The sequence below is a fragment of the Mus musculus genome, chromosome 7 (genome assembly GCF_000001635.26).
Source record: "Mus musculus strain C57BL/6J chromosome 7, GRCm38.p6 C57BL/6J".
Lineage (NCBI taxonomy): Eukaryota > Metazoa > Chordata > Mammalia > Rodentia > Muridae > Mus > Mus musculus.
The window spans coordinates 104182339-104207427 of NC_000073.6; the positions used below are offsets into that span (position 1 = coordinate 104182339).

At 42.2% G+C, this 25089-nt stretch overlaps 1 protein-coding gene and 1 pseudogene across 1 annotated transcript; one reads left to right on the plus strand and one right to left on the minus strand.

Moving 5' to 3' along the window:
• Positions 1-6928: 6928 nt before the first annotated feature.
• Positions 6929-7867, minus strand: Olfr649 (olfactory receptor 649). Its single transcript, NM_147055.1, has one exon. It carries the CDS (start codon positions 7865-7867, stop codon positions 6929-6931), a length of 939 nt encoding a protein of 312 aa, NP_667266.1.
• Olfr650-ps1 (olfactory receptor 650, pseudogene 1) lies at positions 23691-24668 on the plus strand (annotated as a pseudogene).

The following is a 25089-nucleotide window of genomic DNA, read 5'->3' on the forward strand; positions in this document are numbered from 1 at the left end:
ATTGTCAGGATCGTATCTGAACAGGTTCAGCCTCTCAGCAGGTAGTGGCGTCTTGGAGGAAAGCTGCAGATGTGGCAGGACAATAGACTTTACCTAGGTCAGAAGACTCCACCCTAGGTGGGCTAGCCAGCTGTGGCAAGTGAGGTCTGAGCCAGCCTGCTCAAGGCTGGGGGAAGGGCACAAGAATATGCTGTGGAGACAGAAAGCCAGGCTCCATAATTAACTTTTATCCTGCTTCCAAGCATTTATCTGTGTGAATTTGGAAAACTATGTGAAATACATAATTCTTAGACTCTTCAGTTTTTAAAGAATTTGACATCTCTGATCCTCCTGGCATATATTATGACAAAATAAAATATGCCTCCAAGATACACTGTCTGGGGCAGTTAGCTTGTAGGAAGGTTTGCCCCCTTATCAGATTGTATGGACTTCACATAAAAAAATAGTTATCATTAGTTGTTGAACAAAGGCAGAGAAACACAGGCAGAGAAAAAATTAACAAGAGCACCTCTGGGCGACACATGCACCTGCACACTTGACTCTAGGTTTAGGTTACCTATATGTCCCAGCAGAGAAGTTGCCAGAACACCAAGTGTGGCCATACTTAACTCAGCTACATAACTGTTCATTTGTTTCAATCTTTACACATCCACTCAATGGAGCAATAACACAGGCACTAGAGACACAGCCCCTGTAATAATAATAGGACATCAGAATAAACCTCTGTCCATACCTTATTTTTCATTTAGTTGGCAAAACGCCCCCCCCCCCAAAAAAAACAAAACCCATATAAGAAGTGGCTGAGGTGACGCCTCAGTGTACACCCATATGGCTTTTCATTTCTCTCTCTCTTTCTCTCTCTCTCTCTCTCTCTCTCTCTCTCTCTCTCTCTCTCTCTCTCTCATCTTCAAATCCTGCTTGCAGACAAGTTCATTCAAATAGCTAGCCAGCACTCACCTAATCTTGGGATTCAGGCTAAAGAAGAAAGTATGGTGGAAGGACACACAGAAGATCTACAAGGGGCAACAATGACAAGTGGAGAAGATGAAGACTTGCAAGGGTGGCTACCAGGCCCCTTTATACTGTTTCATCAGTACAGGAGAAAAACAGAGGTAGAGCCTGAGGGACACACATGTTATCTCCTTTCTGTCTCAAAGGAAAAGTGGAGAAGTTTCTATTAACTCTACATGTGACATTGCTTCTAGGGACAGGCGGCATTTTTATGGATTGAGGTTTGCTTGTACATGTATTGTGATACGTATATAGAATAAAGGCTACACCTGTATGCTTGTCTGTCATACTGCCTAGGTTTCAAACTCAAGATCTCACTCACCAGGTAGAGAATTTGGGATGATGTTATGGATCTCCCTGTAATAATAATGACATCAGAATAAAACTCTGCCCAGAATTTTCCATCTATTTGACAAAATGGCACACACACACACACACACACACAGGAAAAAGACATGGTTCAAGTGATGCCTCAGTGTGTAAGATTATTGACTGCTCTCCCAGAGGACTCAGGTTTGACTGCCAACACCCATATGGCAGATCACAACCATTTGTCACTCCAGCTTTAGGGGATCTAACACCCTCTTCTGGTCTATATAGGCACAAGGCATGCATGTGCTATGCAGACATACATGCAGGTAATGTATGTATGTATGTATATATATATATGTATATATATATATTAAAAGAATGAATCTAAAACAAATAAGTAGAAGGCAGTCTGACTCCCACTTTGGTCTCTCTACGTACTTCCCACACTATTGACAGATGGCTCTCTCTAGAGTGTATACCTGACTATGCCGTTTCTTTCATTTTTAAGATTGATTTATTTATTTTATGTTTATGAGTACACTGTAGCTGTACAGATGATTGTGAGCCATTATGTGGTTGCTGGGAATTGAATTCAGGACCTCTGCTTGCTCTGGCCCCACACGCTTAGGTCAACAATCAACCCCACTTGCTCTGACCCAAAGATTTATTTATTATTATATCTAAGTACACAATTGCTGTCTTCAGACACACCAAAAGAGGGCATCCGATCATATTACAGATGGTTGTGAGCCACCATGTGGTTGCTGGAATTTGAACTCACAGTCTTCTGAAGAGCAGTCAGCGCTCTTAACAGCTGAGCAACCACTCCAGCCCGACTATGCCATTTTAGTTTTTGTGGTTGTTGTTGTTGTTTATAATTAGTTATTTTCTTTATTTACATTTCAAATGTTATCCCCTTTCCTATCCCCTCTGAAAATCCCCTATCCACTTCCCCCTCCCCCTGTTTCTGGCCCTGGCATTACCCTATACTGGGGCATAGAACCTTCACAGGAGCAAGGAAGAGCCTATCCTCCCACTGATGACTGAGTAGGCTATCCTCTGCTACATATGCAGCTGGAGCCATGAGTCCCACCATGTGTTTTCTTTGATTGGTGGTTTAGTCCCAGGGAGCTCTGGGAATACTGGTTAGTTCATATTGTAGTTCCTCCTATGGGGCTACAAACTCTTTCAGCTTCTTGGGTACTTCTTGGGTACTTTCTCTAGCTCCTTCATTGTGAACCCTGTGCTCAGTCCAATGGATGACTGTGAGCACCCACATCTGTATTTTTCAGGTACTGTCAGAGCCTCTCAGGAGACAACTATATCAGGCTCTTGTTGACATCTGCAATAGTGTCTGGGTTTGGTGATTGTTTATAGAATGGATCCCCAGGTGGGGCAACCTCTGGATGGTCATTCATTCTTCCTTCAGTCTCTGCTCCAAAATTTGTCTCTGTAACTCCTTCTATGGGTATTTTGTTCCCCCTTCTAAGAAGGATCTAAGTGTCCACACTTTGGTCTTCCTTCTTCTTGAGTTTCATGTGTTTTGCAAATTGTATCTTGGGTATTCTGAGTTTCTGGGCTAATATTCACTTATCAGTGAGTACATATCATGTGTATTCTTTTGTGATTGGGTTACTTCACTTACAATGATATCCTCCAGATCCATCCATTTGTTTAAGAATTTCATGAATTCATTGTTTTTAATAGCTGAGTAGTACTCCATTGTGTAAATGTATCACATTTTCTGTATCCATTCCTATGTTGAGGGACATCTGGGTTCTTTCCAGCTTCTGGCCATTATAAATTCAGCTGCTATGAACATAGTGGAACAAATCAAAACAACTCTGAGATTCCACCTCACACCAGTCAGAATGTCTAAGATAAAAAATTCAGGTGACAACAGATGCTGGCAAGGATGTGGAGAAAGAGGAACACTCCTCCATTGTTGGTGGAATTGCAAGCTTGTACAACCACTCTGGAAATCAGTCTGGCGGTTCCTCAGAAAATTGAACATAGTACTACCAGAAGACCCAGCAATATCTCTCCTGGACATATACCCAGAAGATGTTCCAACTTGTAATAAGGACACATGCTCCACTATGTTCATAGCAGCCTTATTTATAATAGCCAGAAGCTGGAAAGAGCTCAGATGTCCCTCAACAGAGGAATGGATACAGGAAATGTGGTACATTTACACAATAGAGTACTACTACTACTCAGCTATTAAAAAGAATGAATTTATGAAATTCTTAGGCAAATGGATGGATGTGGAAGATATCATCCTGAGTAAGGTAACCCAATCACAAAGGCACACACATGATATGCACTTACTGATAAGTGGATATTACCCCAAAAAGGTAGGCTACCCAAGATACAATTTGCAAAACACATGAAACTCAAGAAGAAGGAAGAACAAAGGGTGGATACATCGTTCCTTCCTAGAATGGAGAACAAAATACCCATGGAAGGAGTTACAACGACAAAATTTGGAGCTGAGATGGAAGAAAGGACCATCCAGAGACTGCCCCACCCAGGGATCCATCCCATATACAACCACCAAACCCAGACACCATTGCACACACCAGCAAGATTCTGCTGACTGAACCCAGATATAGCTGTCTCTTATGAGGCTATGCCAGTACCTGGCAAATACAGAAGTGGATGCTCACAGTTATCTATTGGATGGAACACAGGGCCCCTAAAGAAGGAGAAAATCCCCAAGGAGCTAAAGGGGTCAGCAACCCTATAGGAGGATCAACAGTATAAACTAACCAGTACCCCACCCCCAGAACTGTGTCTCTAGTTGCATATGTAGCAGAGGGTGGCCTAGGCAGCCATCAATGGTAGGAGAGGACCTTGGTCTTGTGAAGATCATATGCCCCAGTACAGGGGAATGCCAGAGCCAGGAAGTGGGAGTGGGTGGGTTGGGGAGCAGGGCAGGGGTATAGGGGACTTTCGGGATAGCATTTGAAATGTAAATGAAGAAAATATCTAATAAAAAAATAAAATAAAATAAAATAAAATAAAAAGATAGTAAAAACAAGAAGAAGAAGAAGAATTTCTAGGGCTGGAGAGATGGCTTAGCGGGTAAGAGCACTGACTGTTCTTCCAGAGGTCCTGAGTTCAATTCCCAGCAACCACATGGTGGCTTATAACCATCTGTAATGGGATCCTATGCCCTCTTCTGAGTGTCTGAAGACAGCTGCAGTGTACTCATATAAATAAAATAAATAAATCTTAAAACCTCTCTGTTTTTTTAAGATTTATTAGATCCCATTCCTGTGTGTGTGTGTGTGTGTGTGTGTGTGTGCCATTTTGCCAAATAGATAAGAAAAATTCTAGACAGAAGTTTATTCTGATGTCATTATTATTACAGGGAGATCCCAAATTCTCTACCTGGTGAGTGAGGTCTTGAGTTGGAAACCTAGGCGGTATGACAGACAAGCATACAGGTGTAGCCTTTATTCCACATACTTATCACAATACATGTACAAGCAAACCTCAACCCCCCAAAAAATGTCACCTGTCCCTAGAAGCAGATCCCATTACAGATGCTTGTAAGCTTTAAGTGTGGTTGCTGGGAATTGAATTCATAACGTCCTGAAGAACAGTTAGTGCTCTTAACCACCGAGCCATCTCTAAAGTTGATATCAGGAATTATCAACTCTTTGCACTTTAACAGTTGAGGCAGGATCTCGCAGTCAAACACAGAGCTCACAGATATGGCTAGTATCACTAGCCAGCTTTTTCTGGAGATCCCATCTCCATGAAGCTAGAATTACACTTTCACACACATACCCAACATTTGCATTGGTTGTGGGGATCAAAACGCTGGTCGTCACACTTGTGATGTTAGCTGTTGAGCCAACTCCCCAGCACAGTTTTTACTTTAATTTAGTCTCCTTCTGATTAGACACACAATATTGCCAATAACTACATTTTAAAGTGTCTTTTTTCCATATCTAATATTACAGGATAATTATTTAAATGTCAGTCAAACATGGAGATTTTTTTAAAAAATATATTACCAGTCACTTTTCCTTGGGTCATTATTTTGTATGAATAGCAAGGTAGGCTTAAGACTCGGACATTTGTAATTCTTCTCCTTAACTTCTCTATCTCTTCATAAAATAAACAACGCTCTTTCTTATTCTTTTGTCATTACATCCCCAGCCAATATAAACAAGGTCCTGGTATGTCTAAATGGTTTTCACTGGACTAAAATATGCATATGCTTCAATACCCTACTCTATATGTGTAACTCACATCTTCAAAATATGTCACCTGGCATTTGCCTCCAGTTAAATGACATCAAAAAACCTATTATTTTATGCATGAATAGAATTCTTTTAGCAGGATCAAGGAGTGGCACCCTGACAGGCAGTTGGCCCTGTTCTTTCTTTGTCTTGGAGGAGTTCAAATGAAGTAAAATGTCTTAAAATAAAATCTCCAATAAATTCAATTACATGTATTGTATTGAGCAATTTGTTTAATTTGAGACCTTGTTACTATTTTTGATGGCTAGGCACATAAAATGTGTGTGTGTGTGTGTGTGTGTGTGTGTGTGTGTGTGTGTGTATTTCTAATCCTCTCCTAAGAAAAACATTTGCAATACTGATTAATGATTTCATTAAGATTTTCTATGAAATTACTTGATAAACATTGTCTATGCACCTGGTAGTTATCAGGACACATAACTAATGTTGTTTAGAAATAAATAATAACAACCATATTAAAATTCTAGAAACTTTAGCTGGAGAGACGGCTCAGCAGTTAAGGGAACTGACTGCTTTTCCAGAGGTCCTGAGTTCAATTTTCACCAACCACATGGTGGCTCACAACTATCTATAATAGGATCTGATTCCCTCTTCTGATGTGTCTGAAGAGAGCAGCAGTGTACTCACGTGCATTTAAATAAATAAATAAATCTTTAAAAACAAACAAACAAACTCTAGAAACTTGTGACATCATGATGTCTCAGCAAGTAAAGGTCATTGTCCCCAAGGTAGAAAACCTACCTTTGATCCTCAGAACCTACATAGTGGAAATAGAGGACTACCTTCCCTACAAGTTGTCCTCTGGCCTCCACATGAAAACTGTGTCATGCACGTGTCCGTATTGATATACACACACACACACATATACATGTATGCACACACAAATGAACAAATTTAATTTTCTTAATATAGAAATCTATAGGATCAGCAGTAAATTTTCTACCTTACTATGATGCATAAATACAGAATTAAGGTGTGTGTAAAAAAATAACTGATTTGTCACAAATATTTTAAGTGAAAACAGAACAGCAACTTCCATTGTTATCAATGAGTCTTTATTACCTTAGCACAGCCAAAAAGAATTGAAAGATTCTCCTTAAGATAAGTTGTTTATTTTCAGAAGCGAGATAAATACCTTTATCTTCTAAACTCTGAGCTTCTTTTCCTAAAACTAAAATGGTTGAGGAGGCTTCTGCATAAAATAACTAAGAAAGCAAAACCCCAATAGCTCCATGTGTCGTCTCCTGGAGGTCAGTGGTTGCTGGTTCAGCCTTTTACCTACTATACTTTATGAAATGGCCCAAGATCCAAGACTTCAGTCACTGAGATCATTTGGGGAAGAGCAGAAGAATGGCTTTGTCCCGGATCTGCTTGGTCTTCACTCCATAGACAATAGGGTTGAGTGCAGGTGGGATGATTACATACAGGTTGGCAAACATAATATGAAAAGTGCGGGGGACATTTCGCCCAAAGCGATGAGCAAGGATGGAGAAGAAGGCTGGTATATAGAACATGAGGATGACACAGACATGGGAACCGCAGGTGCTCAGGGCCTTCTGGCGTGCATCTCGGGAGGGAAGGCGAAAAACAGCACATAAAATGAGAGTGTAGGAGATGGCTATGAGGATCACATCTATAATCACTGTCATGATGGGGACACAAAACCCATACCAGATGTTGATGGAGATATCTGCACATGCCAGCCGGGCAACACCAATGTGTTCACAGTAGGTATGGGCAATGATGTGTGTCCTGCAGAAGGGTAGGCGATTCACAAGGAAAACACATGGCACAAAAACACAGAAACTTCGGAAAGAGATTCCCACAGCAATTTTGACAATGGTTTTGGGTGTGAGAATAGTGGTATACCTCAAGGGTGAACAGATGGCCACATAGCGGTCAAATGCCATGGCCAATAAGATAGCTGAGTCCAAGACAAAGCTGTAGTGTAAAAAGAATAACTGAGTCAGACATCCAGGAAAACTGATTTCCTGAGGACCAAACCAAAAGATGCTAAGGGTCTTGGGGACACAGGTGGTAGACAATATGAGGTCAGTCATGGCCAACATGGAAAGGAAGAAGAACATGGGGGAATGAAGACTGTGTTCCACTGCAATAAGGTAGAGAAGGATGCTGTTGCCCAGGATGGCCACGAGATAGATAAAGCAGAAAGGGATACTGATCCAGACATGGTACTGCTCAAGTCCAGGGATGCCCGAGAGAGTGAAGGGGCCAGTGTTGTAGCTACTCACGTTGTGCATAACCATTGAGATCTGAAGAATAATTAGTTCTTCTGTCCTAAAATCAAGCGTGTATGGTGAGCATGAGCAATTGTGCACTCACTCTTTCTCCACAAACTCTTTGGGAGCAGTTCTGTTTTCTATATTTGAAAAAGAAAATCCGATTACCATTAAGAGCAATACTCATGGGCAGGAGAGATGGCTCAGTGGTTAAGAGCACTGGCCTCTCTTCCAGGGGACTTATGTTCGATTTCTGACACTTATTTTGTGGATATGGTGGCTCACAGTCACCTGCTAAATCCAGTCCCACATCCTGATCTAAGCAGGCAACAGGCACACACATAATAAATACACATATATACATTCAGGCAAAACACTCACATACAAAGTAAATAAATAAACAAACAAATTCCCCTCCACCCCAAAGAGAGTCATGGTCATGACTTTAACAAAGAGCTATCAGACCCCTGGTGTTAATTCCCACATTTCAATAGAAACCAAATCAAGAGAAATAACTTGTCCAGTTTATAAAATGCTAATCCTATTTAAATGACCATGTTTTCCCTGAGTCTATATAATTCATCACTGCATGGATATGTATAGGGAAAAGTATTCTAACTGCCTTCAGGAATAGGATTACACTAAAGAGAATGTCCCACTATCGGGAACATGAAGTAATTTAACAATTTTGGATGCCTACTTTACTCCAACATGTCTAATGTGTTATCTCATTTAGAAACCCTTCGTTAAAAATGAATTTTGTCTCCAGATGGTGGTGGCGCATTCCGTTGACCCCAGCACTCTGAAGGCGAAGGCAGGCAGATAATCTGTAATTTTGAGGCCAGTCTGGTCTACAGAGTTCCAGGACAGCCAAGGATACACAGTTATACCTTGTTTGGGGGAGGTGGGGGGAAGGATTTGTTTCTTTTTCTTTTGTTTTGTTTTGAGAAACTCAAGTCATCCCTCTGGCCAAGGAGCCAAATCACTAGATTCCATGACCAGTATTCTTTCATGGGGTCACCCTTTACCTGGTGGTACATGCAGATCTTGTGAAATGGCAAGGATTCACAAGAGATTTTAAGATGTAAAAGGAACAGTCCTAAGCGGAACCCAGATCTGTCAAAACACCAACCCACCCCAGTTTCGGTCACTGTCCTCCTTGGAACCTGCAGAAACAAGCTCTCTGAGACAGGACTGCCTGATGCCGCCTCGTGAAGTAGATATGAAGCTGAGCCTCCAATCTACCTTAAGGATGAAGGAGAAAACGCTTAAGAGTTGGAGAAGACTGAGTCTTTGTATTTTCTAAATATAATGCTGGAAGGACCTCTAGTGGGTGAACACAGAATTTTTTTATTCTAAATGCTGAGTTGAAGCAATACCCGCCCCGCCCCCCCAATACTCAGATTTGTTTTGAGAATTTTCAGCATTCGACAATTGAAAAATCTTAGCATGAAACCACTTTTGTAACTTTCCTAAACGTCATCTAAGAAGATTGGGGCCTGGCTTGGATGGTATAGTGCCTGCTTTGCCTATAGAAAGAAGATTTATCACCCTCCCCCCACGTCCTGGTGCCACCACATGCCTGTAATCCCAGCACTAGGGAAGATCAGAAGTTAAATTCATCCCGAGCTAAATAGCAAATTTGAGGCCAGTCTGGGATATATGAGGCCCTCTCTTTAAGAAACAAACAAAACCTACAAGACACATCATAATATTATCCATATTTTGCAGATGTAGAAACTAACCCAGAGAGCAACACACTCTCTTCCAAAGACTACACAATAATTGAACAATAAGTCTCATAGTCGAAATCAAACACCAAGCCTTTTCCAAAACCTCTATGTTCACAAGCAAAATTCACTACACAGCCGGTAATTTTATGGAAAACAGAAAATACGTATTATCAGAATAGCAATAGGCAGAGGATTGCATAGTGTAAAGAACACATAGCAAACTAAAAAATGCAAAACCTGCCAACAGTATAATAAACATACCACTAACGACTACAACATTGTCTGAACAAATTTTCAATTTTAAAATCTGCACACTCAGTAAAGGTTTTCCAAATAAAATCCAATTATATGTTGCTGACATGTGAAACACACAAAATAATGGAGAACAGATAAAATAAAAGGATAAATAGGCATATTTTGGATAAATTTAAATATGATAAAATAAAGCTTAGCAAAATGGAAATCAGAGAAAGCACTTTTGAGGTCAGTGAGAAGTATTGGCAGGTAAAGGCCCTTGCCTTCAAGATCAGTAACTTAAGTTTGATGCCTGGGATCCAAAGAGTGGGAGGAGAAACTGACTCCTGCAAACTACACACACACACACACACACACACACACACACACACACACACACAATAGAGCAACTTAAAAATATCTTAAGGAAATTAGTATGTAACCATTACACAGAGAAAAGGGGCCTGTAAACCATTGAAGGGAACACTCCTTAATGAAAATGTAAGTCATATCACTTACAGGCATTTCCTAGAATTTAATTGTGGTTACTGTGTGTAGGCAGACCACTGCACCCAAGTGGAGGTCAGAAGGCAACTTTATGGAGTTTGTTCTCTCCTTCTATGGGTTTCAGGGATCCAACTCAGGTCACAGGCTTGTTAAGCAAGCATCTTTGCCTATCAGCCACCTAACCAACCTTTGTGAATCTTCCTTTGTCATGTAATTATTTGAACTAACTGTCCCCAGTGATGTACCATCCATGCAGCCACGTTTCCTGTTTCATTATTATCCTCCAAGAAAATCTCCCCAAATTTTTTGACATCTATTCATTAACTGTAGATGTCTGTGACCATATAGAATCTTTTCTTTAAAAGACTTTCTTCGTAGATTCTATGAGCTAGAGAGGTTGAGAACACACCATGAGAACACAGAATCAACTAATCAGGCTCATGGGGCCTCACAGAGACTGAAGCAACACAGACAGTATGTGTGGGTCTGAGTTAGGCCCTCTGCATGTATGTTATGGTTACTAGCTTGGTGTTCTTGCAGGACTCCAACTGTGGCACTGGAGGCTACCTCTGACTCTTGCCTGTACTTGGGACCATTTTCTTCCTACTTGGTCACCTCACCCAGCCTTGATATGACAATTTGTGCCTAGTCTTATTTTAATTTGTTATGCTATGTTTGGTTGATATCCCTGGAAGGCCTGCTTTGCTTTGCTTTGCTTTGCTTTGCTTTGCTTTGCTTTGCTTTGCTTTGCTTTGCTTTGCTTTGCTTTGCTTTGCTTTGCTTTGCTTTGCTTTGCTTTTTAAGGAATTGGAGGAGGTGTGGATTTGGTGGAGAGGAGAGAGATAGGGTATGAAACTGGGAGGTGTAGAGGTAGGGGAAACTGCATTCGGGATGTAACTTATGTAAAGAATAAGTTTTTTTAAGGGCTGGAGAGATGGCTCAGTGGTTAAGAGCACTGACTGCTCTTCCGAAGGTCCTGAGTTCAAATTCCAACAACCACGTGGTGGCTCACAACCATCCCTAATGAGATCTGACTCCCTCTTCTGGAGTGTCTAAAGGCAGCTACAGTGTACTTATGTAAAATAAATAGATAGATAGATAGATAGATAGATAGATAGATAAATAGATAGATAGATCTTTTTTTTTTTAAGTTGTATATGTCTTTCTTCATCCTGTGACTGAAGTGTCATACTGTAATCCAATTCCAGAGCCAGACAGAGTCTGGAGCATTACAACTCAAAACTCACCAAAACTGATAAAAGGAAGTGGAAGCAGAGGCTTTTCAAACACAGCGAGGTATATGTTCATACCTGCCCATTCCTAGTGAGTCTGAACACATATCCCTCCCCCACCCTTTCAAGTACTCACCCAGCCCCTGTGCTTCCAGCAAAGCTATGTTCCTCTCATCACTGCAACCTCAGGCAAGTCTAGTCCACTCCATGCACTTAAAGAATACATCTCTGGAAACAGTTTCCAGATTTCTCTAGCTTAGAAAACTATATTTCTTCTACTATAAAATTCTTAATACTTGTATTACGTATTTAACATTTCTTTTTCAGGCTAGACTATAACCTCTGTAAGGACAAAAACATGTCAATTTTGTTCATTTTCAATAATATCCTCAATGCCCATACAACAGTGCCTCCCAAGAGCTTTTATAAACTGAATGTCATTAATTAAGCCAAATAAAGATGAATATTCTCATAGTCTAAGTGTCTCTGGCAATAAATTTTTATATGTTAAGTCTGTGTTACTTTCTATGGAAAGCAAAATAAGCCCATGCAAATTAGAAGCCAGTATGTACCAAGCCCCACAAAAACATGAAATTTTCATTAAAGATATAGGTTAGGTCATAACTGTCATTTTATTGACAGGTCCCAAGAGATTCTCACCAACAACATAAGACACTTTTAGGACAGATTACCTTTGCTCATCCCCTTCTTTTTAGTTTAGCTGACAGTTTTCCCCAAAAGTGTCTTAACACCCAGAACTCCACAAAGTGTCCCACTAGTATACAGCAGCGCTCAGCACTGCTCTGTTCATTGATTTTAGTCTTCTATCTTGCTTAAAGGTTGAGATGTTTCCACATTCACAGCCTTATTGTCGTACTTAAAGTTCAATTGCTATAAAACACTGATAACACTACACTGACATTTGCTGACACAGAACCCATTGACCATTTCCTACCAACCCCCATCCATTCTTAAGCTCCATTATAATTAGTGGATGGCTAAAATGAATGTGTGAATACAGAAGGGAGTAGAAATGCACATTACAAGGACAAATGTGCCCAATACATGTGGACTCACAAAAGTTACAGTCACAGTCTCGTACAGAGAAAACCAAATACAGACAAGCTATGTCCTGTAATCTGAGTCCTTGGAAGTCTCCTTGAGTTTAAGGCCAGACTGGATCAAACAGTGAGTTCCAGACCAGCCTAAAATATAGAGTGCGAATCTAATAAATAAAGTAAAATAAGTGACCATTAAAAAAATAACTTTTAGAGATAAGCTGGATATGAATTTGATCTATGTGTCCTGCTTGTGTAATATAGAACACATGATTTGATATCCCCCAAATGTGTTTTTCCATAGAAGTGGGGAGCTAATAAGCTCTTAATAAATAGAAAAGCTTGGGGCAGGTGAGTGGTTCAGTGGGTAAAGACACCTGCCACGTGAGTTCAGTCCCCAATATCCCCACGTAAGGTGGAAGGAAAGAACTGACCCCACAAGTGATCCATTGGCCTCCATATGCATGCTCTGGCACCTGAAACACACACACCTCACACACACCATCCACTACCACATCCTCCTCCTCCTCCTCCTCCTCCTCCTCCTCCTCCTCCTCCTCCTCCTCCTCCTCTGCCTCCTCTTCTTCCTCCTCCTCCTCCTCCTCTTTCTCTCTCTCTCTCTCTCTCCTTTCCCCCTCTCCTACATACAAAAGATAAAATTTTAAATTTTCATAAATAGTAAACTTATGCAATACTTTCATCATACCAAACATATGTATGGATATTAGACATCCTCAGAATGGGTAAAAATCCTCAGAGCTAGGGTCAGAGTCCATCCTTCTGGACCCAAACTCTCTACCCAGCCTCATTGTTTCTCTATTCCATTTATCCGTAGTCAATCCATTTTCTGACACCTTATAATCTGACCCTCAGCCTCAAAAACTTACTTACAAGAACTAGACAAAGCCCATCCTTATGTCTCTAACTTGTCTTCCTCTCACTGCTTCGCCTCCAGACCTTCACTCCAACTTTGCCTTGCCAATCTTACCTGCCTGGTCCAAACCCAACACCTCCCAAACCTCAGGCCCTTGAGGAGGCTGAAGGACAAAGAGAAATAGCACTATTTGGATGAAGTCCTCTTATTCTTTTGCCCTAGACCTTCAGAGAGGCCCACACTGAGCTTGCAAGCCCCTGAGGGACCATACGTCCGAAGCTCACAAGTGGATTGGGGATTGCACAGACACCTATCCCAAGGGTATGGCTGCTGAGGACCTGAGATCCCAAAGGCTGGGTCCCCGCTGCAGTCTCAGCTCTTCCAGGACAGATCGTGTCCTGAGAGAAGAAAGTCTCGGGAGAATTTCATACCAACAAGTGCCCTCTCCACTCTCAACACTCCAACCTTCAGGGTTCTATGTGCCACGTGCTTTTCTGTGCCTACCTTCTCACACATGATGTGGCCATAGTTCTGTGGGGTTATAAGATAGAAAAGGGGGAAAGGATAATATTTGTTTACCAACTCTTAAACACTTAACTTTTGATGGCATCAAAACCTCAGAACAAGTTAGAATAAGGAGATCCTAGTTTTTAAGCTAGTTAAAACTTTCTTTAAGCCGGGTGGTGGTGGCCCACGCCTTTACTCCCAGCACTTGGGAGGCAGAGGCAGATGGATTTCTGAGTTCGAGGCCAGCCTGGTCTACAGAGTGAGTTCTAGGACAGCCAGGGCTACACAGAGAAACCCTGTCTCAAAAAAACCAAAAAAGAAAAAAAAATACTTTCTTTAATACAACATTTTGAAGCTGACTTCTAGGTTGAATCTTTGATTAACTACCAAAATTAAGAGAAAAAATGTCAGGCTGGAGAGATGGCTCAGCGGTTAAGAGCACTGACTGCTCTTCTGAAGGTCCTGAGTTCAAATTCCAGCACTCATATGGTGGCTCAAAACCATCCATAACAAGATCTGATGCCCTCTTCTGGAGTGTCTGAAGACAGCTATAGTGTACTTACATATAATAAATAAATAAATCTTTAAAAAAGAAAAATGCCAGGATCAATGAAAAAAAAAAAAAACTACCTTTTTTTCAGTCAAGTCATCATCATATGGGCAGCCTCAAACCAGCTTAGGAGGAGTGTGGTCACCTTGGGACTCAGAAACCCTACAAGTCAACCTGAAAGCTGGAAGACAAGCATATACCAACCTGTGTCTCATCCTCTTGAAACCCAACTCAATCTGAGCTGCACCTGAGCTTCAGAGATGCAACCAGGCTCTTTCTGGGATCTGTTTTGTTGTTGTTGTTGTTGTTGTTGTTGTTGTTGTTGTTGTTGTTGTTGTTGTTTTTTAATCTCCCTTGGTCACATCATTTACCACCATCACTCCAATTTCTAAGCTTGGCAGCATCCTTGGAGTATGATAACATTTTATTACATTTATTTATGTCTGTGGCTGCAGGGAATAAAGGAGAAAGGTAAACATGGAGGCTGGGGAATGGGTGCAGGGACAGCAGCTAACAAGAGTCATAGAGCGGAGGGGTCAGAGGTTAGGAATATTTATTACTCAAGCAGAAAGACCAGAGTTCAGATCACAGCATCCACATAGCAAGCCAAGTAGCCTGAACACGCTGGTCACCCCAGCTCCAAGGGGAACAGATACAGGAGGATTATGGCTGCTTGTTGGATTCTAGCCAAGCTGAGAAAATGCAAGCCTCAGATTCAGGGGGAGACCCAGCCTCAAAGAAGTAGGCAGAGAGTGATAAAAGACACTCAACCAAGTCGCTGTGTACAGAAACATGTTCACATACACACTCACACACAGACATATCTATCTACACATAAACATCTTTAAAAGGAAAAGAATTGCAGAGTTGAGTTTTATGGAAATAGAAAACATTGGCGATTTAGGTTAAATTGTTCTACAGGGTTTTTAATATTCACCTTTTCAATTTTACCATAAATGTATTCTATACTAAAGGCACATGTTCACTATTGAATTAAAAGTAAATCAAATTGCAGAGCTCTAATTGGGGGTTGTTTTCTGCATTATAGTGGCTCCATTTAAAATTCTGTTTTATATGTATACTTTTTAGGAAGCTTTTACAGTAGTAGGTTTCTATACTTTTCAAAAGGACCTTAGTGTTAGTTGTCTCTCCCTGTTTCCTTCTCTAAATACACCACCCTCCCATCTGTCACCCCCTTCAGTCCTCTTCTTCAAGTGTCCCTTTGTAATACTATAATTAATATATATAATATATGTATATTAATATGTGTATATATGTATATTATACACATACACTATATCCTTGTTAGACTTGTTGATCTAACCTCCTTCCCCTCTGTGGGTATTCTAAATGAAACACACATAGATAGATAGATAGATAGATAGATAGATAGATAGATAGATAGCATGAAAGCTAACATCTATGTATAAGAGAAAACATGTTTGTCTTTCTGGGTCTAGGTTAGATCATTCAGGATGGTCATTGTTATCATTTAGATGTTTCTAGCTCTATTCATTTACCTGCAGATTTCATAATTCTATTTCTCTTAGCAGTTGAATAATATTCCGTTGTGTAACTGTACCACATTTTCATTATTCATCCGTTGATGGACGTATTGGCTGTTTACAAACTCTGGCCATTAAGAAAAAAGCAGCAGTGAACATGGATGAGAAAGTATCTCTTTGGTATGATATTGAGTCTTTTCGATGTATGCCTAAGAGTGGTATAGCTGGATTTTGTGGGAGGAAGAGAATAATCAATCTCACCCAGCTACCATCACTGCAAGCAGTAACAACAAATTTCCTGCAAGACATGCCCACTGGTACAATAGTGACTCACATGTTATAGGGCTAAGTAACTACTTTTTCATTAGGTCTGAGGTCTTCTCCATGAGATAAAATCCGTACCTGATATAACTAACAAGGCTAAGAACCTGAGAATAGCACTAGAGGAAAACCTACTACTATTATTCTACTAAATGAACATAACAATGAAATGACTCCTATGAACAAATCACTAAACACTTAGATCAGTGCAACACACAGCCCTCATCCCGGAAGCTTCTTCAGCAGATGGTGACTATCAGGGGAGACTCACAACTGGACAACATGCAGAAAATGAGAGACCTCAAAACTCTCAGCCTGGATGTGAATGTTTCCACAACATTCCACAAAATGCCCAAACAAACTCACGGAGACTGTGTCAGCACACACAAGACCTGCACAAGGTCAAGAGAGACAAAAATGCTAGTACAAATGAGGCAAAGTGAGTGTGAGTCCCACTCCCATCCAAGAAACCATTATTTACAACTTCTAGCTTTCAGGAGATGGAAAGCAGTGTTCCTCAATGAAGAGATGCTGTGGGTATCAACAACACTCCACGGCAGGCCATGCTCAGGAGTAGACGGCCAACATAAATAGGACCCTATGGTTTTAGTGGCATTTATTTATTTATTTATTTATTTATTTATTTATTTAAAAGAAAAAGACATGAAGTGAGAGGTGGGAGGAAAGGGAAGAATATGGGAAAATATACTGTATACAGTTCTAAAAAGTAGAAAGAAAGAAAGAAAGAAAGAAAGAAAGAAAGAAAGAAAGAAAGAAGGAAATTGCATAGTTTCCCACATCTGACTATTAATCCTGGAAAAGATGCACTGAAATCCAAATAAGTGGAATGCCCTCCCTGTGCCCTACCTTGTCATAGGTGTGAAATGAAGAAAAAAGGAAGATTAGGAGGCTTTCTTCCCTTCTTCCCCACATTTCCCTTCCTCAAAGTTTTTATTTTTTGAGGCTTATTCCTCCCAGGATTGTCAGCAATGTCTCCATACTTCTAACGTCTGATAATTCTCTCAGTATCCATAAACTCATCCTCGAAGCCCTGCTCATAGCCCAGCATCCCAAACTTCTGATGAAGTAAAACTTATTCCATGTCAGGACAAATGTAAAAACACTTTCTTTGCACAGCACACTATGCTAAAGATCTAAGCATTCATCAGGGAAGCAGCAGTGTCCAATACTAGAGAGCCAATATTAGGGAAATTATGTAAGAATTCCCTCAAAAATCACTTGGGAATTCGGAAGGATGGGAAGAACCCAGCAGCAACTGGCACCAACTGGTCAGTAGGTGGCGCTAATGGAGCACCCAGAGAGTGCTGTCAATGCCCGTCCAAAGGGGGCGGTGCACACCTGAGAGGGAACTTCTGCAGACAGGCCCTCCTCTATAACTAAGCAGTGACTGATAGAGATAAGAGAGTGAAGAGTGAACCACTCCCGCATATAATGAGAAATTTGCTTTGACTTTTGATCATAAGGAAAGGAAAACTCATACCAGAAAACATAATGACACTAAAAATAACAGCAGGGACTAGCAATGCCTATCAGTCGATAGCACACACAAGGCCCCAAGTGCAATCCTTAGTACCTCATTAACCAGGGATGCTGTCATACCTCTGTAATCGTCCACTTCAAAGGTGGAGGCAGGAGAATAGATCAAAAATTTAAGATCATCCTCAACTATATAGATGACTTCCAGCCAGCCTGGGCTACATGAAGCCTGTTTCAAAAAAAAAAAAAAATTGTCAAATATTTAAATGAACAAAACAACCCTCCCTATTGTTTGCTTAAAACACTGCATTAGTTGTTGTCTGGCTAATACAATAAAACACCAAACCAAAGCAACTTAAGGAAAGAAGGGTTTATTCTGGCTCCAGTATATGGTGGCAGCAGGTCACATTGCATCTACAGTCAGGACACAGAGAGATATGAACTCTGGAACTCAGCTCATCTTCCTTTTTATGTCTGATCTGCCAGATATGGTGGGTCCTCTAGCCTCAATCTTATCTGGCAAGCCCTCACAAACAAGCCCAAAGCTTTGTCCTAAGACCGTGGCGCATACAATCAGTACACACCATGTAAGTGTAAGGGATTCCTCGGGTCCCTGAGGAAAGTATGGGGAAGAGAGCAGTGAAGTGGAGAGTTGGTGGCAGGAGGACAAGGGTCTCCACTCAGGTGAAGATGAGAGTATTGACAGGAAAGGATTTCAGGATCAATCAGTAGGAAGTGAAGTTAGCATTTATTTGGATGGTGTTCTAACACGGAATTTAAGCACAAGGATTAAAACAGAGGTACTCAGGTGAGAGTTTTAGTTGTTTGTATAACAGCTGTGTGTGTGTGAGAGAGAGAGAGAGAGACAGAGACAGAGACAGAGAGACAGAGAGACAGAGAGAAAAAGATTTGAATGGGTACTGAATTTGTACCTTCAAAAGTTTGCTAAAAACTTTAGGTGACATCGTAGGTCCTTCACATAGTATGTTTGGCCTGTTTATCAAAAGCACTCTGTTCCACTTGGCTCCATGCCAAAGCTACACCTGTGCTTTTTCTGTCTCTGATGAGTGGGATGGCTGCAATGCTGGGAGAGGCAGCTGACGCTGAGGAACAGAGGGATACACAGAACCAGGAGAATTACTTCCCCCAAAGGACAGGAGAGGATAAACACTGTGTGAGTAAGTAAGCCAGAGACTATACTCATATATTTAAGAAGCCTGAGCTACAGATGAAGTGTGGAACAGGGAAACCGAATCAGAAGGTGCCACAGTGGGAGGTAAGTCTTGAAGAGGTTTCTCGGGTGGCGGGAAGACAAAACAGAGGAAAGGGCGAAAATACCTAGCAGAAGTGGTGGTGTTCAAAGAGGGACGGAGGGTATGGTGAAAGGTAGCTGGAGTGAGCGGTATTTTCCTGAGAGGGAGTGTGGAGAGTAGTTTCAGGGTCACATTTCAAGTGAGGATGGAGAGACAGGTGGGTAGCTGACCCTTAGAAGCTCATAAACATCATATAGGTTCTACCATTAGACATGGAGGAAGAGCAGAGGGAGAGGGCAAGGTGCTGTGGCCCGTTCAGAGAGGACACACACTAAGGTGGATACCAGGCTGGTCCTGTGAAGGATGGAATAGTAGAAGTAGAAGGAAAAAAAAAATCTATTCCAGCTGAAAGAAAACTAAACGATGGAGGAGGGGTGGTGTGATGGTGAAGTGGAGAAGGGTGACTGCAGTCAAGCCTAAAGACCTGAGCTAATCGTCAGGGCCCACATGGTGGAAGGAGAGAACCAACTCCTGCAAGTTGTCTTCTGACCTCCACATGTGCACTGTGGCATTTGTGTCAACATAGTCATATACAATTATTATTATTATTATTATTATTATTATTATTATTATTGAGCAGGACACAGAGAAAACAAAATAAGTCAGGCTGTGCCCATTCATCTAAACTTCTACTAAAAGAGCTCACTTAGAAAAGAGAGGGGAAAGCTTTAGGACCAACAAACATTGGTTCAGAAATCAACAAGGAAAATGAGGATGTCAGAGAAATCCCAGTAACTGCCTACCTTTGTAATAGATGAGATATAAGCAGTTATGAAATGGGAATCTACACTCTACAAGAGGAAACAGACAAGAAGCCAGACTGGGGAATCATTGGTGCCTTGGGAAAGTGTGAAGTCGGGAACATTGGTTTCTTTGGATCTCAGGCTGGCCAAGCGCTCAGAGAAAGACGATAAGACCAGTTGTCTACTTATTTAACTCTGAGGAATCTATCTCTGTTCCGCTTCTACTTTAAGTGAAATATTTGAGTAAAGGAGACACACGGTATGAAAGAGGAGGTTTCGATATTACTGAAGGAGGAATCTGTACATGAAAGTGTTGGGCACATAGAGGGGTTGGAAAGAAAGGATTGCTTGATGTACATTTAAGGTGGGGTTGCTGGACTTGCTGGGTAGTGTGAGGTGTGGGTCAGTGGGTTCCTGAAGCAGAGTGCAGAGATCACTGGGCTAGAGAGGGAGATGCAGGGAGCTTGGGACTCTCTGGAGCTGTAGTTCAGCGGGAAGAGGCAGCATCAAGGTGGAGAAGAATGTTGGTACGAGTGCTGAGGTCACCCACAAGGTGGGCATCTACAGTGAGGAAGATGACCAGTACACTGTGGTAAGAGCGAGCTCAAATGGCATGAAGCAGAGAATAGAACAGAACAGACTGCAATCATCAATCTGTCAGTTAGTTCTGTGGGATCCACGGGCACTCTCACTGTGAATTTGGCTGAGAGAAGGGAAATGCACCTCTTCTCGCATCCTCCCCCTCAACATAACATACATAGCAATTCTAAGGCAGGAATCAATCAAGAAGACACAGTTCTGACTCGGGAGCATACCATAAAGGACAGCTGAAAACTGACCAGTGGATTTAGAGGAAAGAAAAGAAGGGAGGAGGAGTGGCAGAAGGTGGGGAGAGACTGAATACAGGGGCATAGCAGACTACCTAATTCAGTCACTCTGGGATGAGAAAAGTGTTTCAGCATAAGAGGTCTAGACTTTCCTAAGTAAGACACTGAGCATGGAGGAACCAGAAGACACGGAGTGTTACAGAGGAGGAGGAGAGCAGATGCACTGGTTGACAAGTTTGAAAGGAGAAACTAGTAAGAGTGTGTGTGCCTACACAGGTAATGACTACATGTAAAAGGTTGTGGGGTGGGGCCGAAGAAATGGCTCAGCAATTAAGAGTGTGTTCTTTTCTTTCACAGGACCTGAAGGCATCCATTTCAGGCATTTCAACCAACTGTGACTCCAGTCTTAGTGATCCAACACTCTTTTGGCCTTCTGGTGCATGTGTACACACACGGCATGCACTCACACAGACACATATTATAAAAACAACGGAGAGAGAAGCGAGATTCAGACCATTGACTTCAAATAATTTAAAGAGGACTGAGGAGTATTCAAGGAACCGAATACATAGTTAAGATAATGACTATAGATGGCCTTTTCTTTGTACCCTGCCTCTCCAAGCTGAGACTGAAGCCATTACACTCAACTGAAGTCTGAGCATGCTCAGGGCTGATACAGCTGAAATCAATGAAGAGTGAAAAGTTAGTGATGCCCAGAGAAGTGAGGGCATCTAGACTGCATAAGGAAAAAGCACAGTCTTTACATTCCGGGGTCACAAACTTGGACTGAGTCAGCATCACCAGAGCACAGCTTGCTATCCATCCGGTAAGCCCCTATTTTCTAGGTCAGCAGGTTTCTTTCTATTCAGGCCAAAGAATTCACAAGTTCCCTTACGATGCTAATGCCAGGAGTCTGGGGATCATACTGTAGAAGAAGACAATATGCCTCCCTTCCTGCACTGGGCAGTAGCACCACATTGCCCCCTGGGACATACCAGATGCTTTGAGGGCAACACAGATAAAGGTGGGGTTTTGGGGAAGGGCAGGAGGAGGTAGGTTAGTGCTGGGATTAAAGGTGTGAGCCACCACCTGATAAAAGTTAATTTAAAATATGCCAACAAGGTAGAAATACTCATCTTAAAAATCTGGAAAATGGGAGCTGGGGAGGAAGCTCGGTTGGTAAAGGGCTTCCTCTGCTAACTAATGTAAGGAATGGGGTTTGATCCCTAGCCATCATCCGCATTAAAAAACAAAACAAAACCAAAAATCCCTGGAAACTGGAGAGACATCTTAACAGTTGTAAGCACTGACTGCTTTTCCCAATTCTCTCTCTCTCTCTCTCTCTTAGATATTTTCTTTATTTACATTTCAAATGTTATCCCCTTTCCTGTTCCCATCCCTGTCAACCCCCTAACCCATCCTCCCTCCCCCTGCTTCTATGAGGGTGTTCCTCCATCCACCCACCCACTCCTGCCTTCCAGTCCTGCCACTCCCCTACACTGGGGCATCGAGCCTTCACAGGACCAAGGGCCTCTCCTCCCATTGATGCCCTACAAGGGAATCCTCTACTACATTGGCAGCTGGAGCCATGGGTCCCTCCATGTGTACTATTCCGTTGGTGGTTTAGTCCCTGGGAGCTCTGGGAGATCTGGTTGGTTCATATTGTTGTTCCTCCTATGGGGCTGCAACCCCCTTCAGCTCCTTGTGTCCTTTCTCTAGCTCCTCCATTGGGGACCCCATGCTCAGTCCAATGGTTGGCTATGAACATCCGCCTCTGTATTGGTCAGGAACTGGCAGAGCCTCTCAGGAGACAGCTATATCAGGTTCCTGTCAGGAAGCACTTCTTGGCATCCACAATAGTGTCTGGGTTTAGTGTCTATATATAGGATGGATACCCAGCACTCCCATGGGTACAACCATCTGTAACTCCATTCCTTGGGGGACCTGACACCCTCTTCTCCATGGACAACAGGTGCTCACATAGTTCACAGAAGTATACTCGGGCACATTTACATATACATATAATAAAATTAAATTAAAATTAAAAATACAACTCAATGTTTAGAATCCCAGTTTATATAGGAACTTTTTTTTTCTCCTTTTGTTTTATCAAGACAGGGTTTCTCTGTGAATCCCTGGGCTGTCTTGGAACTCATTTGGTAGGCCAAGCTGACCTTGAACTCAGAGATCTGCTTGCCTCTACCTCCAGTGTACTGAGATGAAAAGCATGTGCCACCGCCATTCAGACAAGGTTGTTTTTCATCACACATAAATTTTTTTTCAAAATAATGAAGCTTCTCAGTCAATAAAAACATGAAGGATGTTCTTTTAATTTTTTAAAAGTTTATTTTGTATGTATGTTTGTTGCATGTATGTATAAAATGCATGCAAGTGCCAGCAGAGGCCAGACGAAGTTGTAATGAGCTGGAAATGGAGTTATGAATGGTTGTAAACCATCATATGCATGGAAATCAAGCCCCGGCCCTCTACAAAAGCAAGTAGTGTGCTTAACTCCTGAGCTATCTCTCAGGCTTTTTAATGGCTTTTGTTTGTTTGTTTGTTTTTTATCATCCATTTAAAAGTTGATGTGCTATGTCTACCTCTGGTATGTCTGCAGCTCTAGAGATTGCTTTCTGTGTTTAGCTGTTGATGTCGTTTAGAACCCATTCAGCATGCCTTAACTCAGGAGCTTCCTGAATGACTGACAGCTGCATAGAGTTCCTGAATGAACATGCAGGGCTGATCTGTGAGAAAGGCCTGCAATAGGGCACTTTGGGCAGCAGAATCCAGGTGGTTTGGGGTATGGAACATGTGCTTAGGTGCATAGTTGTTGGAGGGTCGGTGCGCATGAGCAGGTCTGTGTCTGTTTACAAGCTTGCTTACACTCTGATGAGTGTGGTCAAAGTCTGAGTATGTTTTCCTTCTTTGACACAGGCTCTGCGCAAAGTCATGGCTTTCTTACCTGCTTCCGGTGTGGCTGCTGTGAACAGCTCTGACACTCGCGTGACAGGCTGCCTCCTCACCGGCATCCCTGGGCTGGAGCACCTACAAATGTGGCTGTCCATCCCCTTCTGTATTATGTACATAGCTGCCCTGGTAGGCAATAGCGTTCTCGTCTGTGTCATCCTTTCCCAGTCAAGCCTCCATGAGCCTATGTACATATTCCTGTCTATGCTGGCCAGTGCTGATGTCCTGCTCTCTACCTCCACCATGCCCAAGACCCTGGCCAACTTCTGGCTAGGTTCTAGCCACATCTCCTTTGACGGCTGCCTGACGCAGATGTTCTTCATTCACTTCCTCTTCGTGGCTGACTCTGCTGTCCTGCTGGCCATGGCTTTTGACTGCTATGTGGCAATATGCTCTCCTCTGCGCTACACCACCATCCTAACAAGGCAGGTCATGGGAAAGATGGCTGCTGCTATCCTGACACGCAGTTTTATAATCATGCTCCCATGTATCTTTCTCCTAAAGCGGCTGCACTACTGCCGAATCAATGTCATTGAGCACACATTTTGTGAGCATATGGGTATCGCCCGGCTGTCCTGTTCTGACATTTCCATTAATGTCTGGTATGGGCTGACAGCTGCTCTTCTCTCTACAGGCCTGGACATCATCCTCATCGCTGTTTCCTATGTTCACATCCTCTGAGCGGTATTCCGCCTCTCTTCCCAAGAAGCCCGGTCCAAAGCCCTAAGCACTTGTGGATCCCACGTCTGTGTCATCCTGCTGTTCTATATCCCAGCCCTCTTCTCTGTCTTTGCCTACAGGTTTGGTGGGAAACACATCCCACGCTATGTCCATATCCTGCTGGCCAACCTCTATGTGGTCATCCCGCCTATGCTTAATCCTGTGATTTATGGAGTAAGAACAAAGCAGATACTGGAAGGAGCTAAGCAAATGTTTACAAATATCACCAAGGAATTTAAGTAAATGCACACAATTTGGCCTCAGCTGACTCCTTTTCTGTATCTATTGAATGCCCTGTGTTTACCACATCCTTGTAAAAATGTCAGATTAGGAATTTTGGGAAAGTCATGAAACAGTTACCCCTCTGGAAGGGAGAGACTAATTAACATTTCTCAGACCCCAGGGCAGGGACCGACCTGCAGGTGGGGACACATTCCGCAGGACTGACTGTTGCCCACCTTCAGACAAGGGAAGTCCTTATCACCTCATTCTCTAAAGACCAATCCCTTTAAAGGGCGCACTGTTCTACCAATCATATTGTGCCTAGTTGCTGATGCTCTATTCGGCTCCTGGAAACCATATAAAAACTTGACGAACCGGTGCTGGTGGTTGCCACCTCTCCTTCAGGTCTGGGACGACCCCAGTGAACTGGAACAATAAA

What these genes read in the sequence shown, in the direction of transcription:
- Olfr649 (NM_147055.1), bottom strand. Translation starts at nt 7,867, where the DNA reads ATGGTTATGCACAACGTGAGTAGCTACAACACTGGCCCCTTCACTCTC.